The sequence below is a fragment of the Berghia stephanieae genome, chromosome 2, assembly GCF_034508935.2.
Source record: "Berghia stephanieae isolate SIO BIC M18660-M18661 chromosome 2, UCSD_Bste_1.3, whole genome shotgun sequence".
NCBI lineage: Eukaryota > Metazoa > Mollusca > Gastropoda > Nudibranchia > Aeolidiidae > Berghia > Berghia stephanieae.
This window is the reverse complement of record NC_088361.1, coordinates 111722288-111738886: the sequence shown is the minus strand read 5'-3', so window position 1 is coordinate 111738886 and position 16599 is coordinate 111722288. Positions and strand designations below refer to the sequence as shown.

General features: G+C 35.7%; 1 protein-coding gene across 1 annotated transcript in view; it reads left to right on the top strand.

The window, feature by feature from the left end:
• LOC144963823 (angiotensin-converting enzyme-like) overlaps nt 1-16599 on the top strand; it is a 51322-nt gene that overhangs the window by 32506 nt on the left and 2217 nt on the right. Inside the window, exons 12-14 of the mRNA XM_078897759.1 lie at nt 8695-8842; nt 10860-10958; nt 13593-13715. Of these exons, the coding sequence (XP_078753885.1) occupies nt 8695-8842; nt 10860-10958; nt 13593-13715 (370 nt within the window). The remainder of the gene's footprint in view (nt 1-8694; nt 8843-10859; nt 10959-13592; nt 13716-16599) is intronic.

Genomic DNA, 16599 nt, shown 5'->3' with positions numbered 1-16599 from the left:
TTTGAAATTATGTAACTTTTTTTTCAAGGGGAATAATCGAGTAATAACTTTGAACTTAATTTCTAAAGTTTCTAATTAAAAAAGTAAAAATCCGGCTCCTAGAGCCTCGTTATTTTCCTTTTTTCTACCTCTAACCAAAATATAATGGCAATGGGTTGATAAACAAAAAAGCCTTTGACTTTTTAAGATTTGTTGTTTATTTTCCAATATGGCGTCGTTTCCATAGCAACGGACAACTTTTTTCGAAAAAAATTTATATGCAATCATCCTTCCCAAACATATACATTGTGACTGTGCATAGAAGTTTAGGATATTTCATCAATTAAAAAAAATGACCGTTTTGTGTCGCTCCCCTCCTTAATGCTAAAGTTTGGACTGACAACAAAGACAATCAGAGATGCTTGGGCAAGGAGGGAGTCGGAGAAAGAAACGAAAATGGACCACGGTTCATTTACATGTGCCTTGAAAATGGTCTTCTTATAGACGGAACGGTGTTCCAGCCCAAGAATCTACATAAACTGAACTGAATCTCACCCGATAGAAAAACATGATATAGATCGACCATATTGCCATCGAACAGAAATGGAGGAGTTACATGAAAGATGTGAAACCTATTCGAGGGGTAGACGCAAGCAGCGACCACTTCCTACTACTTTGTAAAATACAGTTGAAGACGAAAAGAACATAGAAAAAGTCGCATGTACAATTATTTCGACACAGGTAAGCTGAGAGACGCTATTGTGAGGAGAAAATACGGTATCGATTTATGCAACAAATATCAAATCCTGGACAGTATACTGCAGATGATATCAATGCCCTTTACAGCAATGTAAAGGAGAGGACATTCGGACACAGAAAATCAGTTTAGGGATACAAAAGAAAAGAGAGGAAAGAATGTATTTTTGACACACTTGGCAACTCATTGAGGAAAGAAAGATGGCAAAACATTCTATGATGAGAGGGAATGAAGATGATAGAAGACCAGCCTCGGATAGGTAGGCCTACAGAGAGAAAAACAAGGTAGTTGAAAAGAATGCTGGAAAAGATAAGAGAAATATAGACGTAGAGTCGCAAGACGCAGCGAAAAGAGGAGACACTCAAAATGTGTATAAAATAACGGAAACACTCACTGGAGGACTTGGCACAAAAACCACGACCGTGAGGTACAAAACTTAGAAAATGTTCACGAATACAGAAGAATGTGTAATCTCGTCTACAATCTTTCTTGTTATTATTGATTGGGTGATGGGGACAGTGACCAAAGACCATGGACGAGGATTTGTTTTGGGAATGACAACGCGACTTGAAGTTTGAGACTTCGCAGATGAGATCGACCTTCTGTCGCATCCAAGAACAAACGTTTAGAGTGGATGATATATCAAAAAGAGTCAGCCTTAAAATCGATCCAGGCAAAATAAAAGTCACGAAAGTAAAGACAAAGATCAAACAAATGATCAAAATCCAAGGCATAGATCTGGAAGAGGCGGAACTCTTCAAATACGTAGGATCGGCGATAACAACAATGAACATGAAGTTAGCACTAGAATAGGATTTCCAGCTGGGCTCCGAAATAATTGGAAATCAACATCCTTGCATACCAACACCAAAATAACGATCTACCAATCCAACGTCTGCTCGGTTCTCCTACATGCAGCAGAAACTTAGAGAATTAACAAGAAGATAGAAAGTCGCCTCAGATGATTTGAATAACGATGCCTCTGCAGAATACTGAAACTTGTTTGGAAACAGTATATTAACAACGAAAAACTCTCCAGGCGTACAATAATGAAAAACATTGTGAATGAAGTCAAGCAGAGACAATGGGTCACGTTCTCTGAATGAAAAAGTCCAGACTGCCTTACATAGCACTAAGATGGTCACCACCCGGATAGAGAAAAAGAGGGGCAGACCATTGGGCACCTGGAGGTCTGTTGAAGAGGAGATGAAAGAAGCTGGAAAGACATAGAAAAAGCTGAGCTGGCTGGCCCAGGATAAAGATGCCTAGAGGAACTTTGGTTGCACGTTTTATTCCACCAAGGCACCAAGAGGATAACTAACAAATTTATATGTTTTAGTGAGGACAATAGATACAGCTTCTTGAAATGACAAAAAGTAACAATGAGATAACAACAATAATGCAAGATGAGACAAAAAAAAACTAATGTAAGAATGAGACAATAAAATTAATGTAAGAACAAGACAATTCATTTAAAATAAGAATGAGAGAATTAATTTAATAATGAGACAACAAAATGAATGTAAGAATGACTCTTTACTCACATTTTCTACCATTGTCAGGAGTGTAATGAGTGTCAAAATGACAACAGCATTTTCTTCCTCGAATACCATTGTAACTGCAACCTCCAAGCACAAAGTCTCATCCTTTCATGAATATCATTTATTTTCATATTTCAGAGAATATCGTTATCTATTGTAATTAAAACCTTTACAATAGTCACAAGTGTCAAGGCCATCCTTCATAAATATTGTTTATTTACATATTGAAATATATATATATATATATATATATATATATATATATATATATATATATATATATATATATGTATATATATATATATGCATGATATAGCGACACTTAAAATGATGAATTTTGACCCAGTTTTCTAAAATTAGATTTTGATGGGATGTTGTCATGTGACCATTTGTCTGCATAAAAAATTGCATGAAAACTTCATCTTCAGTTTTTAATACTCAAAATAACGTATTTTGTGACCCATAGTATGGTTAAATCCTGTCCATTTTTAGTTTCTGTGGACTGATTTCATGAAAGAATATCAAATAGTCTTTATAACTAAGTAAAGGCAACAACATATCAATGAAAAGTCAACTCTCCTCTATCTTCAACAACCAATCACTTTGTTCTTAATTATGTCATGTGGTCACAATCCAATCAGTTTTCAACCAATCTTGTTCAAACTTTCTACAAATGAGTGTCATAGAAATACGCAGGTCCTCTAGGAGACGGATTTTTGAGAAAAAAAAATTAATTTATGAGTAATTTGAAATTATGTAACTTTTTTTTCAAGGGGAATAATCGAGTAATAACTTTGAACTTAATTTCTAAAGTTTCTAATTAAAAAAGTAAAAATCCGGCTCCTAGAGCCTCGTTATTTTCCTTTTTTCTACCTCTAACCAAAATATAATGGCAATGGGTTGATAAACAAAAAAGCCTTTGACTTTTTAAGATTTGTTGTTTATTTTCCAATATGGCGTCGTTTCCATAGCAACGGACAACTTTTTTCGAAAAAAATTTATATGCAATCATCCTTCCCAAACATATACATTGTGACTGTGCATAGAAGTTTAGGATATTTCATCGAATTAAAAAAAATGACCGTTTTGTGTCGCTCCCCTCCTTAATGCTAAAGTTTGGACTGACAACAAAGACAATCAGAGATGCTTGGGCAAGGAGGGAGTCGGAGAAAGAAACGAAAATGGACCACGGTTCATTTACATGTGCCTTGAAAATGGTCTTCTTATAGACGGAACGGTGTTCCAGCCCAAGAATCTACATAAACTGAACTGAATCTCACCCGATAGAAAAACATGATATAGATCGACCATATTGCCATCGAACAGAAATGGAGGAGTTACATGAAAGATGTGAAACCTATTCGAGGGGTAGACGCAAGCAGCGACCACTTCCTACTACTTTGTAAAATACAGTTGAAGACGAAAAGAACATAGAAAAAGTCGCATGTACAATTATTTCGACACAGGTAAGCTGAGAGACGCTATTGTGAGGAGAAAATACGGTATCGATTTATGCAACAAATATCAAATCCTGGACAGTATACTGCAGATGATATCAATGCCCTTTACAGCAATGTAAAGGAGAGGACATTCGGACACAGGCAAATCAGTTTAGGGATACAAAAGAAAAGAGAGGAAAGAATGTATTTTTGACACACTTGGCAACTCATTGAGGAAAGAAAGATGGCAAAACATTCTATGATGAGAGGGAATGAAGATGATAGAAGACCAGCCTCGGATAGGTAGGCCTACAGAGAGAAAAACAAGGTAGTTGAAAAGAATGCTGGAAAAGATAAGAGAAATATAGACGTAGAGTCGCAAGACGCAGCGAAAAGAGGAGACACTCAAAATGTGTATAAAATAACGGAAACACTCACTGGAGGACTTGGCACAAAAACCACGACCGTGAGGTACAAAACTTAGAAAATGTTCACGAATACAGAAGAATGTGTAATCTCGTCTACAATCTTTCTTGTTATTATTGATTGGGTGATGGGGACAGTGACCAAAGACCATGGACGAGGATTTGTTTTGGGAATGACAACGCGACTTGAAGTTTGAGACTTCGCAGATGAGATCGACCTTCTGTCGCATCCAAGAACAAACGTTTAGAGTGGATGATATATCAAAAAGAGTCAGCCTTAAAATCGATCCAGGCAAAATAAAAGTCACGAAAGTAAAGACAAAGATCAAACAAATGATCAAAATCCAAGGCATAGATCTGGAAGAGGCGGAACTCTTCAAATACGTAGGATCGGCGATAACAACAATGAACATGAAGTTAGCACTAGAATAGGATTTCCAGCTGGGCTCCGAAATAATTGGAAATCAACATCCTTGCATACCAACACCAAAATAACGATCTACCAATCCAACGTCCGCTCGGTTCTCCTACATGCAGCAGAAACTTAGAGAATTAACAAGAAGATAGAAAGTCGCCTCAGATGATTTGAATAACGATGCCTCTGCAGAATACTGAAACTTGTTTGGAAACAGTATATTAACAACGAAAAACTCTCCAGGCGTACAATAATGAAAAACATTGTGAATGAAGTCAAGCAGAGACAATGGGTCACGTTCTCTGAATGAAAAAGTCCAGACTGCCTTACATAGCACTAAGATGGTCACCACCCGGATAGAGAAAAAGAGGGGCAGACCATTGGGCACCTGGAGGTCTGTTGAAGAGGAGATGAAAGAAGCTGGAAAGACATAGAAAAAGCTGAGCTGGCTGGCCCAGGATAAAGATGCCTAGAGGAACTTTGGTTGCACGTTTTATTCCACCAAGGCACCAAGAGGATAACTAACAAATTTATATGTTTTAGTGAGGACAATAGATACAGCTTCTTGAAATGACAAAAAGTAACAATGAGATAACAACAATAATGCAAGATGAGACAAAAAAAAAACTAATGTAAGAATGAGACAATAAAATTAATGTAAGAACAAGACAATTCATTTAAAATAAGAATGAGAGAATTAATTTAATAATGAGACAACAAAATGAATGTAAGAATGACTCTTTACTCACATTTTCTACCATTGTCAGGAGTGTAATGAGTGTCAAAATGACAACAGCATTTTCTTCCTCGAATACCATTGTAACTGCAACCTCCAAGCACAAAGTCTCATCCTTTCATGAATATCATTTATTTTCATATTTCAGAGAATATCGTTATCTATTGTAATTAAAACCTTTACAATAGTCACACGTGTCAAGGCCATCCTTCATAAATATTGTTTATTTACATATTGAAATATATATATATATATATATATATATATATATATATATATATATATATATATATATATATATGTATATATATATATGCATGATATAGCGACACTTAAAATGATGAATTTTGACCCAGTTTTCTAAAATTAGATTTTGATGGGATGTTGTCATGTGACCATTTGTCTGCATAAAAAATTGCATGAAAACTTCATCTTCAGTTTTTAATACTCAAAATAACGTATTTTGTGACCCATAGTATGGTTAAATCCTGTCCATTTTTAGTTTCTGTGGACTGATTTCATGAAAGAATATCAAATAGTCTTTATAACTAAGTAAAGGCAACAACATATCAATGAAAAGTCAACTCTCCTCTATCTTCAACAACCAATCACTTTGTTCTTAATTATGTCATGTGGTCACAATCCAATCAGTTTTCAACCAATTTTGTTCAAACTTTCTACAAATGAGTGTCATAGAAATACGCAGGTCCTCTAGGAGACGGATTTTTGAGAAAAAAAAATTAATTTATGAGTAATTTGAAATTATGTAACTTTTTTTTCAAGGGGAATAATCGAGTAATAACTTTGAACTTAATTTCTAAAGTTTCTAATTAAAAAAGTAAAAATCCGGCTCCTAGAGCCTCGTTATTTTCCTTTTTTCTACCTCTAACCAAAATATAATGGCAATGGGTTGATAAACAAAAAAGCCTTTGACTTTTTAAGATTTGTTGTTTATTTTCCAATATGGCGTCGTTTCCATAGCAACGGACAACTTTTTTCGAAAAAAATTTATATGCAATCATCCTTCCCAAACATATACATTGTGACTGTGCATAGAAGTTTAGGATATTTCATCGAATTAAAAAAAATGACCGTTTTGTGTCGCTCCCCTCCTTAATGCTAAAGTTTGGACTGACAACAAAGACAATCAGAGATGCTTGGGCAAGGAGGGAGTCGGAGAAAGAAACGAAAATGGACCACGGTTCATTTACATGTGCCTTGAAAATGGTCTTCTTATAGACGGAACGGTGTTCCAGCCCAAGAATCTACATAAACTGAACTGAATCTCACCCGATAGAAAAACATGATATAGATCGACCATATTGCCATCGAACAGAAATGGAGGAGTTACATGAAAGATGTGAAACCTATTCGAGGGGTAGACGCAAGCAGCGACCACTTCCTACTACTTTGTAAAATACAGTTGAAGACGAAAAGAACATAGAAAAAGTCGCATGTACAATTATTTCGACACAGGTAAGCTGAGAGACGCTATTGTGAGGAGAAAATACGGTATCGATTTATGCAACAAATATCAAATCCTGGACAGTATACTGCAGATGATATCAATGCCCTTTACAGCAATGTAAAGGAGAGGACATTCGGACACAGGCAAATCAGTTTAGGGATACAAAAGAAAAGAGAGGAAAGAATGTATTTTTGACACACTTGGCAACTCATTGAGGAAAGAAAGATGGCAAAACATTCTATGATGAGAGGGAATGAAGATGATAGAAGACCAGCCTCGGATAGGTAGGCCTACAGAGAGAAAAACAAGGTAGTTGAACAGAATGCTGGAAAAGATAAGAGAAATATAGACGTAGAGTCGCAAGACGCAGCGAAAAGAGGAGACACTCAAAATGTGTATAAAATAACGGAAACACTCACTGGAGGACTTGGCACAAAAACCACGACCGTGAGGTACAAAACTTAGAAAATGTTCACGAATACAGAAGAATGTGTAATCTCGTCTACAATCTTTCTTGTTATTATTGATTGGGTGATGGGGACAGTGACCAAAGACCATGGACGAGGATTTGTTTTGGGAATGACAACGCGACTTGAAGTTTGAGACTTCGCAGATGAGATCGACCTTCTGTCGCATCCAAGAACAAACGTTTAGAGTGGATGATATATCAAAAAGAGTCAGCCTTAAAATCGATCCAGGCAAAATAAAAGTCACGAAAGTAAAGACAAAGATCAAACAAATGATCAAAATCCAAGGCATAGATCTGGAAGAGGCGGAACTCTTCAAATACGTAGGATCGGCGATAACAACAATGAACATGAAGTTAGCACTAGAATAGGATTTCCAGCTGGGCTCCGAAATAATTGGAAATCAACATCCTTGCATACCAACACCAAAATAACGATCTACCAATCCAACGTCCGCTCGGTTCTCCTACATGCAGCAGAAACTTAGAGAATTAACAAGAAGATAGAAAGTCGCCTCAGATGATTTGAATAACGATGCCTCTGCAGAATACTGAAACTTGTTTGGAAACAGTATATTAACAACGAAAAACTCTCCAGGCGTACAATAATGAAAAACATTGTGAATGAAGTCAAGCAGAGACAATGGGTCACGTTCTCTGAATGAAAAAGTCCAGACTGCCTTACATAGCACTAAGATGGTCACCACCCGGATAGAGAAAAAGAGGGGCAGACCATTGGGCACCTGGAGGTCTGTTGAAGAGGAGATGAAAGAAGCTGGAAAGACATAGAAAAAGCTGAGCTGGCTGGCCCAGGATAAAGATGCCTAGAGGAACTTTGGTTGCACGTTTTATTCCACCAAGGCACCAAGAGGATAACTAACAAATTTATATGTTTTAGTGAGGACAATAGATACAGCTTCTTGAAATGACAAAAAGTAACAATGAGATAACAACAATAATGCAAGATGAGACAAAAAAAAACTAATGTAAGAATGAGACAATAAAATTAATGTAAGAACAAGACAATTCATTTAAAATAAGAATGAGAGAATTAATTTAATAATGAGACAACAAAATGAATGTAAGAATGACTCTTTACTCACATTTTCTACCATTGTCAGGAGTGTAATGAGTGTCAAAATGACAACAGCATTTTCTTCCTCGAATACCATTGTAACTGCAACCTCCAAGCACAAAGTCTCATCCTTTCATGAATATCATTTATTTTCATATTTCAGAGAATATCGTTATCTATTGTAATTAAAACCTTTACAATAGTCACAAGTGTCAAGGCCATCCTTCATAAATATTGTTTATTTACATATTGAAATATATATATATATATATATATATATATATATATATATTATATATATATATATGCATGATTTTATATATATATATATATATATATATATTATATATATATATATATATATATATATAATTATTTATTTACATATTTCAGAGAAGGCCGACATCAATTATCTCATGGTCACGGCCCTTAATAAACTTGTCTTATTGCGTTATGCCTATCTCATAGACAAGTGGCGTTGGAGTGTCTTTAAAGGTACAACGAAACCAGCTGATTACAACAAATACTGGTGGCGTCTAAGGTAAAAAAAAACCCATAAAAAACCTAAGCTTTTATACACCTAGCAAAATATCCACAAAACGCTTTACAACGGATCCCTAGCCAACAGCAACATTTAACGTATAGGACAAGCCATGAAGCCTGTTTGGCAATTTTACATTAACGGCTATGTTCTCATTTTACACCCGAGTACGGTGAGAGAATGTGAGTCTTTCCCAAGTACTCAACTATGTGCCGCTCTGGAATCGAACCCTGGAAATTCTGATCCGCAGGTCAGTGTCGTATCACCGGATCACATAGCCGCAGTGGTAATAAAGGTAAGAGTGTGTCGTCTTGATTCGCTCTCTCTCTTCTTCTTTAACATTGTTAAGAGCAAATTAAACGAAACCAGCTGATTACAACAAATACTGGTGACAGCTATGTGATCTTTTGGTAGGATATTCGCTTTCGGATCGGAAGGTCCTGAGTTTGACCTCGCTTGGCCCATAGTTGAGCCAGTGTAAAAGTCTCTTTACTCACATACTCTCACCATACTTAGGTGTAAAATGAGAACCTGGCCGTCAACAGTGTTGTCTCTGTCGGAAAATGTTGTAATAACGCCTATAATGTCTTATTCTATTTGTTACGTGTTGCTGTTCGTCAGGGACCCTTTGTAAAGCGCTTTGAGTGTGTTTAGTGGATTTTGCTCTATATAAAAGCGGAAATATCATTAATACGGTTATGAGAAATTGTTTTGTGAGATGCTAAGTAAGAATCACGAGCAGAGAGATCAAAAGCCACTGAAAGAGAAAAGTAAAGGATCATTTTCATTGTGATGTCAATCTAAATAATGTATGTCATAAAATTGCCCACCGTAAAGAAGCATAGAGACTTTCTACCCTCTCACGGCCAGGCTGAGTTGTATCAGTAGAGTCGTGGGTTCGAACCCCATTCACCAAGAAATTTTTATTCTATATTGTCTTCTGGCAATTTTCTACTCACTTCATTTGTTGCAATAATCAACACTAGTACCCGCTCCACTCAAGTTTCTGTATCATTAGTCTGCGTTTATGTAGAATTCTCAACATTTCTGATTTCTGATCAAATTACCAACACAAAAAGCTGTGTATAATCTTTAAAATTTATAACTGGGGCTCTCGATAGTTCATTTGGTAGGGCACATGCTTCACACGCAAATGCACCAAGAACGATCCCACCAACAGTTAGATTTTTTTCTGACCCCCGCCAATATATATATATATATATATATATATATATATATATATATAACATATATATATATATATATATGTTATATATATATTGTATATATATATACATATATATATATGTTATATATATATTGTATATATATACATATATATATATATATTATATATATATATATATATATAATTGTGTGTGTACGCGCGGCTATGTGGTCTAGTGGTATGCCACTTGCTTTTCGATCGGAAGGTTCTGGGTTCGAGCCTCGCGCGGAGCATAGTTGAGTTCTTGGAAATGGCACTTTTCTCACATTCTAAAATGAGTACCTGACCGTTAACACCGTTCTCTTTGTCCGAAAAAAATGTAATATCCGCAAACAGTCTTCATTTACCGTCCTATTCGTTGTGTTTTTTTTGGCCAGGGACGCCTTGTAAAGCGCTTTGAGCACTTTAGTGGATATTGCGTTATATTAAAGCTCAACCTTTTAATAAGAGTGAATTTACAATTGTAATGTTTACGAAAAACGAACTTTGGATTATTTGCAATATAAGAAAGTGCATTTATTGTACAAAAAAAAAAAAATTATATTTAGTCCGAGTTTTATCTTCGACTTCTGCAAAGCTGCACGTGTGAGAGTTTTGCCAATATGGAGGTGATTTCAATAAATCAATGTTTCAAGGATGACGAGTTTTCTGGACAAAATCTTTAATTACGAGATTTTCCAGAGTCCGACGGTTCACTGGTTAATACAACATAAACTGTAATAAATATTAGCTTGATGGACCATATGGTTTAAAAGAACTACTTTTTTCCTATTTTTTTTACATTTCCAGATGCAAATACCAAGGAGTCTCACCTCCTGTAAAGCGACAGTCATCAGACTTTGACATAGGAGCGTTATATCACATTCCACAGGGTACGGATTACATCAGGTATTGTTACGTTTATAACATTATGGGGACTATGTCTTTTTCTACAGAATAACTCACATGTTCAGTTCTTTTTTGTTTTGGTTTTACTTTGATGACATCTTGGGGAAAATATGTTTCCATAATGGTTGGGGGAATATGTTGTTTCACGTCCCAAAGAATGTCAATTACAACAAGTATCATTGCGCATGTAATATTTAGGTGACAATCCTGTTTTAGTTATGAAAAATAACCAATAAATCGGGTATTTTTGATGCGCTGATGATTAATGTGACAATTTTTTTAACTCATAAAATTTCTAACATATTAGGTATCTTTGCGTTTGGAATGTTTAGTGGAAAAAATGTTTTATGTTCTATAGAATCTCCAATCTATTAGCTAATATTGCGTTTGTATTGTTTAGGGGACAATTTTTTTCGCCTTACATAGAATTTCCAATAAAGCAGGTATCATTTAATATGTAATGTTTGAGGGACAAAATGTCTGACGCAGAGCTGAGCATCTTACTTAATAGTAAAACATTTTGCCTTTTGATCGAGAGGTCCGTGTTTCAACTCTGGAGAACGTACCCAAAGGGTTTTATTGACCTCTGAGTTCAAATCGCTTCGTCTCAGGTAGTCATCCCCTCTCTCATAAGACCTCCCCCCTCCCCTCCCTTTTGAATACCTAAATTATGGGGGGAAATGAATTTCGCTGTTAAAGATAGCGTCTTACCTTGCGATAATTGAATTATCAAGCAGTTTTAATCCAACCTTAAGCAACCCCGGAAACTGGGTTAGACCAGATTTGGCAGAAAGATCTTCACAATAGTCATATATATATATATATATATATATATATATATATATATATATATAATATATATATATATTATATATATATATATATATTTATATATATATATATATATATATATATATATAATTGTGTGTGTACGCGCGGCTATGTGGTCTAGTGGTATGCCACTTGCTATATATATATTAATATATATATATATATTAGCGTCTTAGATTGCGATAATTGAATTATCAAACAGTTTTAATCCAACTTTAAGCAACCTTGGAAACCTGGTAAGACTAGATTTGGCAGAAAGATCATCACAATAGTCATAACAAAGGAGTGTTATGAGTTTAACTATCATTACTTACGAATAAAGTCATTGTCTGATTTTTTTAAATGGTTGGCTTTTTGTTGGGGAAACTGAAACGAATGCTGGGAATTCAACATTAGAGGAGCTAACTGGCTGGAGTAAGATTTAATGAGAAACTTTTTCTCTCCATTTCTAAAATCTGTGTTGAATTTGAAATATGGTGGGGGGGGGGGGGGGGGGGGGGAGAGGGGGGGGGGAAGTATCTTGAGTCTGAAATATAACTAAGGGTGAAATATATATATATATATATATATATATATATATATATATATATATATATATATATATATATATATATATTGACTATTGATAAAACTAGTGAAACTGAAAGACTTAAATTTCAACACATCTATGGTATGTGTATATCTATTTTAAATCCTTTGACAATTTTTATTATTTTATGTGTATACAATTATTATGAAGTATTATATTATCTGTGTAAGTATTTTAAAACCTTGTGACACAATAAAAGGATAATTTTATCTTCTTTGTAGTTGTTACTTTTCTAAATTATTGTTTGTATTTTTAATCATCTTTATTATTTTTTTCATTAAAGAATTGAACAGTTCTGACAAATTATGATCCTATTTATTTGTGTACAGTAATTTTTTTACACTGATCATCTCTAGTTTTATATTTAATAACGGACCAGCATGAGACTTTTAGATAGTTACATATTGTCTATTAATAGACTTTACGAATCCCCAGGTTTGAGAATTTTTGCCAAAATAAGCGTCATTTATATCAATGGGTGTTTGAAGGATGAATTTTCTGGACACATTTTTAAAAACATGTTTTTCTACAGCAGGCCACATTAACTAATATGATTAAATATTATTTAAGTCAAAATGTGTGCGGTCCCAACGTTGTGAAAATACAATAATACGTAGATGTTATCCTGTCCTATCATGGCTGTGGTCTTGTGTGCGTGATTTATTAATCTGTAGCTCAGGGCCACAGCCGTACACTTTCTGTTTTTGTCACGAAAGTCAAGCATTGTTAAACGTAATCAATGACTAGAGGGATGACATTGTCCATGGAAATTTCTCCTTCCGATGATGTGTCTTAAAGGCACTTAAAACACATTACCTCAATCGACTTCGGTGTGAAAGAGTACCTGATTATAGGCAGTGACAGATTTCGAAGAGTACAAGTACGAAAAGACATCTAACAGGCGATTAGTAGTGTATGAATGAAAATAGAGCTCCATTAGGCCTGCTAGATGAATAGATGAATATTTGTAAAGGACATTGAGCATGATAAATCCACTCAGTCTTTGCTTTGTACCTAAAAAGTACCGAGTTCTAACACCCGTTGTTATATGGCCTTGAGCAAGTCACCTCGCCCTAGCTTAGATTGCAGTCCTGCACTGCGATGACGGCTGGGCTATTACAGTCTTCCCTAAGATTAGACCCTTAAGACAAATTTTCCATATGGATGAATAAAGGGAGTTTTTTTTAATTTATAATTTTTTTACTTTTCCTTAGGTACTTTGTAGGTTTAATTGCCCAGTTTCAATTCCACAAGGCTCTTTGTGACACTGCAAAATACAAGGGACCTCTTCATCACTGTAACATCTACGGCAGTAAGGCTGCTGGTACAGCTTTAAAGTGAGTTGAAATGTCAGCGATCTTGTCAACTCCGTATAATGTCGGAGCGAGTTTTACATATAGTTGAGCCGCGATTCCCCGTGATATTAGTTAACGGTTACCTGGGTGAATACCTTAGTAAGTTGTCGACACCTTCTCGGTGTTCATGAAAACTTCTGAACAAAAGAGAAAATGAGGCACAAAAATCTCAAAATCAAATATTCCTCTGATTATTCAAAGCAAGCAATTTGAAAATTGGTACTAGATACATGAATCAGCGGACAACATAATATTTGAACAAGACTGAAAGACGGAATAATGTTACAACCAAACATAATTTTTACCATGACTTTGACATCAGTCAGAGACAACAAATACTGGGTCTGTAATATTCAGGCTCAACCCAGGATCAAAAATATCCAAACACCAAGCAGCACTCATAAGCCGGAACAGGTTGCCGGTTTCAAAGTGGCCGTATCTAGAACGGAAGGTCACGAGATCAGAAAGGTCACTCTTTTTCACTTCGATGTTTGTCAGATTAGCGTTTGATATTCCATCGAGGAGACTAAAATTGTGTGCTTATCATTTTCTTAATGTTTAATGGTGATATTTAAATTCTATGAAATGATTATTATAGCCAAGACTCTTTTATTGTGGTTTTATTAAATAATTACGAATAGATTAGTGTCTTTTGGATTCTTGCTGCTTTCAAATATAAAAACATTAGACATTGGTCCATTTACAAAAAATAATTCTGGCCATATCAAACCTGTTTATGAAGACTTTTGATCCGGGATGCAAGTTGCGCCGACACCTATGATTCGCTGATTGTACTCGGTTGACCCGGGATTCATTAACCGGTTTTTCACAGCCCCAACATATAGGCATGTCTGGGTCATTATTAGCTTTCAAATATCAATTTATATTTTTGAATTGAATACAAATATCCACGAAGTCAAATCTCGTAATTATTTACTCTAGTGCATCAAATAAAAAAATGGGGAGGGGTGGTAGTAATAGAAAGAGGGGTGGGGATTGTACTTTGATCTAACTTCAATATAAGAAGGAGGGCAATTTAACCAAAGAAGGGTGGAGGGCACAATTTGACCAATCCATAGAAAGGGGGGGGGGGGGGGGGGTTAGGGGTAGAGGGAGAATGCGACATTTGGGCTTTTCTTATTTAGTGACAATTCCGACGGCGACATTCAGATGAGTTTGTTTTTTTCTTTTCTCTTTTGTTTTCTTTTATTTTGTTTACCCTTTCGTTGAATTTTCACCGAAACATTAAGTGAGCTGATGCTCATCAGAAAGAGTGGTGGGGTGGGGGGGGGGGGGGTGCGAATAAGCTTCGTGGGGAAGGGGTGTGCAAACAAATGTGAAAGAAAAGGAGACAGGGCGGGGGGGGGGGGGGTGGATGGGGGGCGTCTACCATGTGCAGCAGAGTAGTTTAATTTTTGGCATGGGGTACAGCATGTGGTATTCGATGATTAAGTATATGGTAGGGTCTCACATTGTGCGAAAAAATGGCTTTGGAAAATACTCTTTACACACATTTCCTCACCTAAATTAAATGATGAACTGACCGATTACAGCATTGCCTACGTCTGGGTGGGGTTCCTGACCTCCCAGAGTGGGCAGGGAGGTACATACTGTGTCTTCTATCCCCTTATATCTTATCCAACAAGATTTCTGTTTTTGTCTTGGAATGAGATTACTTGGTTTTTTTCCTGGCCCTCGTCGGAGTCCTGGCTGAGAGGGAAACAGTCAAATGCATAGTTACTGTTTTGGGAGATGATATTTTTTTCCTTGTAAATCATCTGTCTGTTATGTATTATTATATTTGTTATTTTTAGTGTATAATGTAAGTTTTTGAGTGTATTCCTCTTTGTTGGATTTAGTGCTTGTGTCCGGATGAGACTTATAGGGGATCTCAAACTAAGTACATTGGTGGTATGCTCTTGGAATCTACATCTGAACCCTATATCTTCCCAGTTCCTCTTTGTCTTATTTTCTCTTGGATGCTTTATAATTGTAATTCTAGAACTTTCTACTATCCCATTTTCTTCCTTTTTAATGGTGCTGATATAACCTAATGTGTTGCAAGCGCCGTAAAAACTTAAAAAAGCAATGTCTACGTCGAAAACAACTTGTTACAGGCGTTTTGTCTCGCTTTACATTTTGCTGTTGCCCGGTGATCTCTTTGAGCACATTTAGTGAAAATTGTTCTCTTATTATCTTTCCATTTTAGTTGAATTTTAATATCGGGTTTCTTTTGCTATAACACCAATTTTGGAAGTCTGGTATTGATGCTATGCAATTAGGTAAAGTAATAACAACATCCACCAGTCGGATTTAATGTACCAATACACAACACTAGATGTAACTTTTAACTTTTAGAGTCTTATCGCTATAATTAAGTGAGAACTAATATTTAGAATGGCTGTTTAAAACAATTAGAGAGAAAGAGAGAGAGAGAGAGAGAGAGAGAGAGGGGTGTGTGTGTGTGTGTGTGAGAGAGAGAGAGAGAGAGAGAGAGAGAGAGAGAGAGAGATGGGTGAAGTCAATTTCGATCCATCTATAAATGTAAAGTATGTATAGCAGCTGTCAAGGATAATTTACCATAATATTAGGATATTCTCTATCACTTTTTATTCAAAATCTACATGTGTACACTTCAGTTGAGAGAGGTATTGAAAGAATGTAAATTGCTCTACATATTATGATTAATAATACGAGAAAAACAATATTTTTCCTTCATCGTCACCCTTCAAGTCAAAAACCTCTTTACTCTCTCTCTCTCTCTATCTCTTTCTATCTATCTTTCTCTCTCTCTCTCTCTCTTTCTATCTATCTTTCTCTCTCTCTCTCTCTCTCTCTCTCAATCTCTTTTGAGGAACTTTCACGA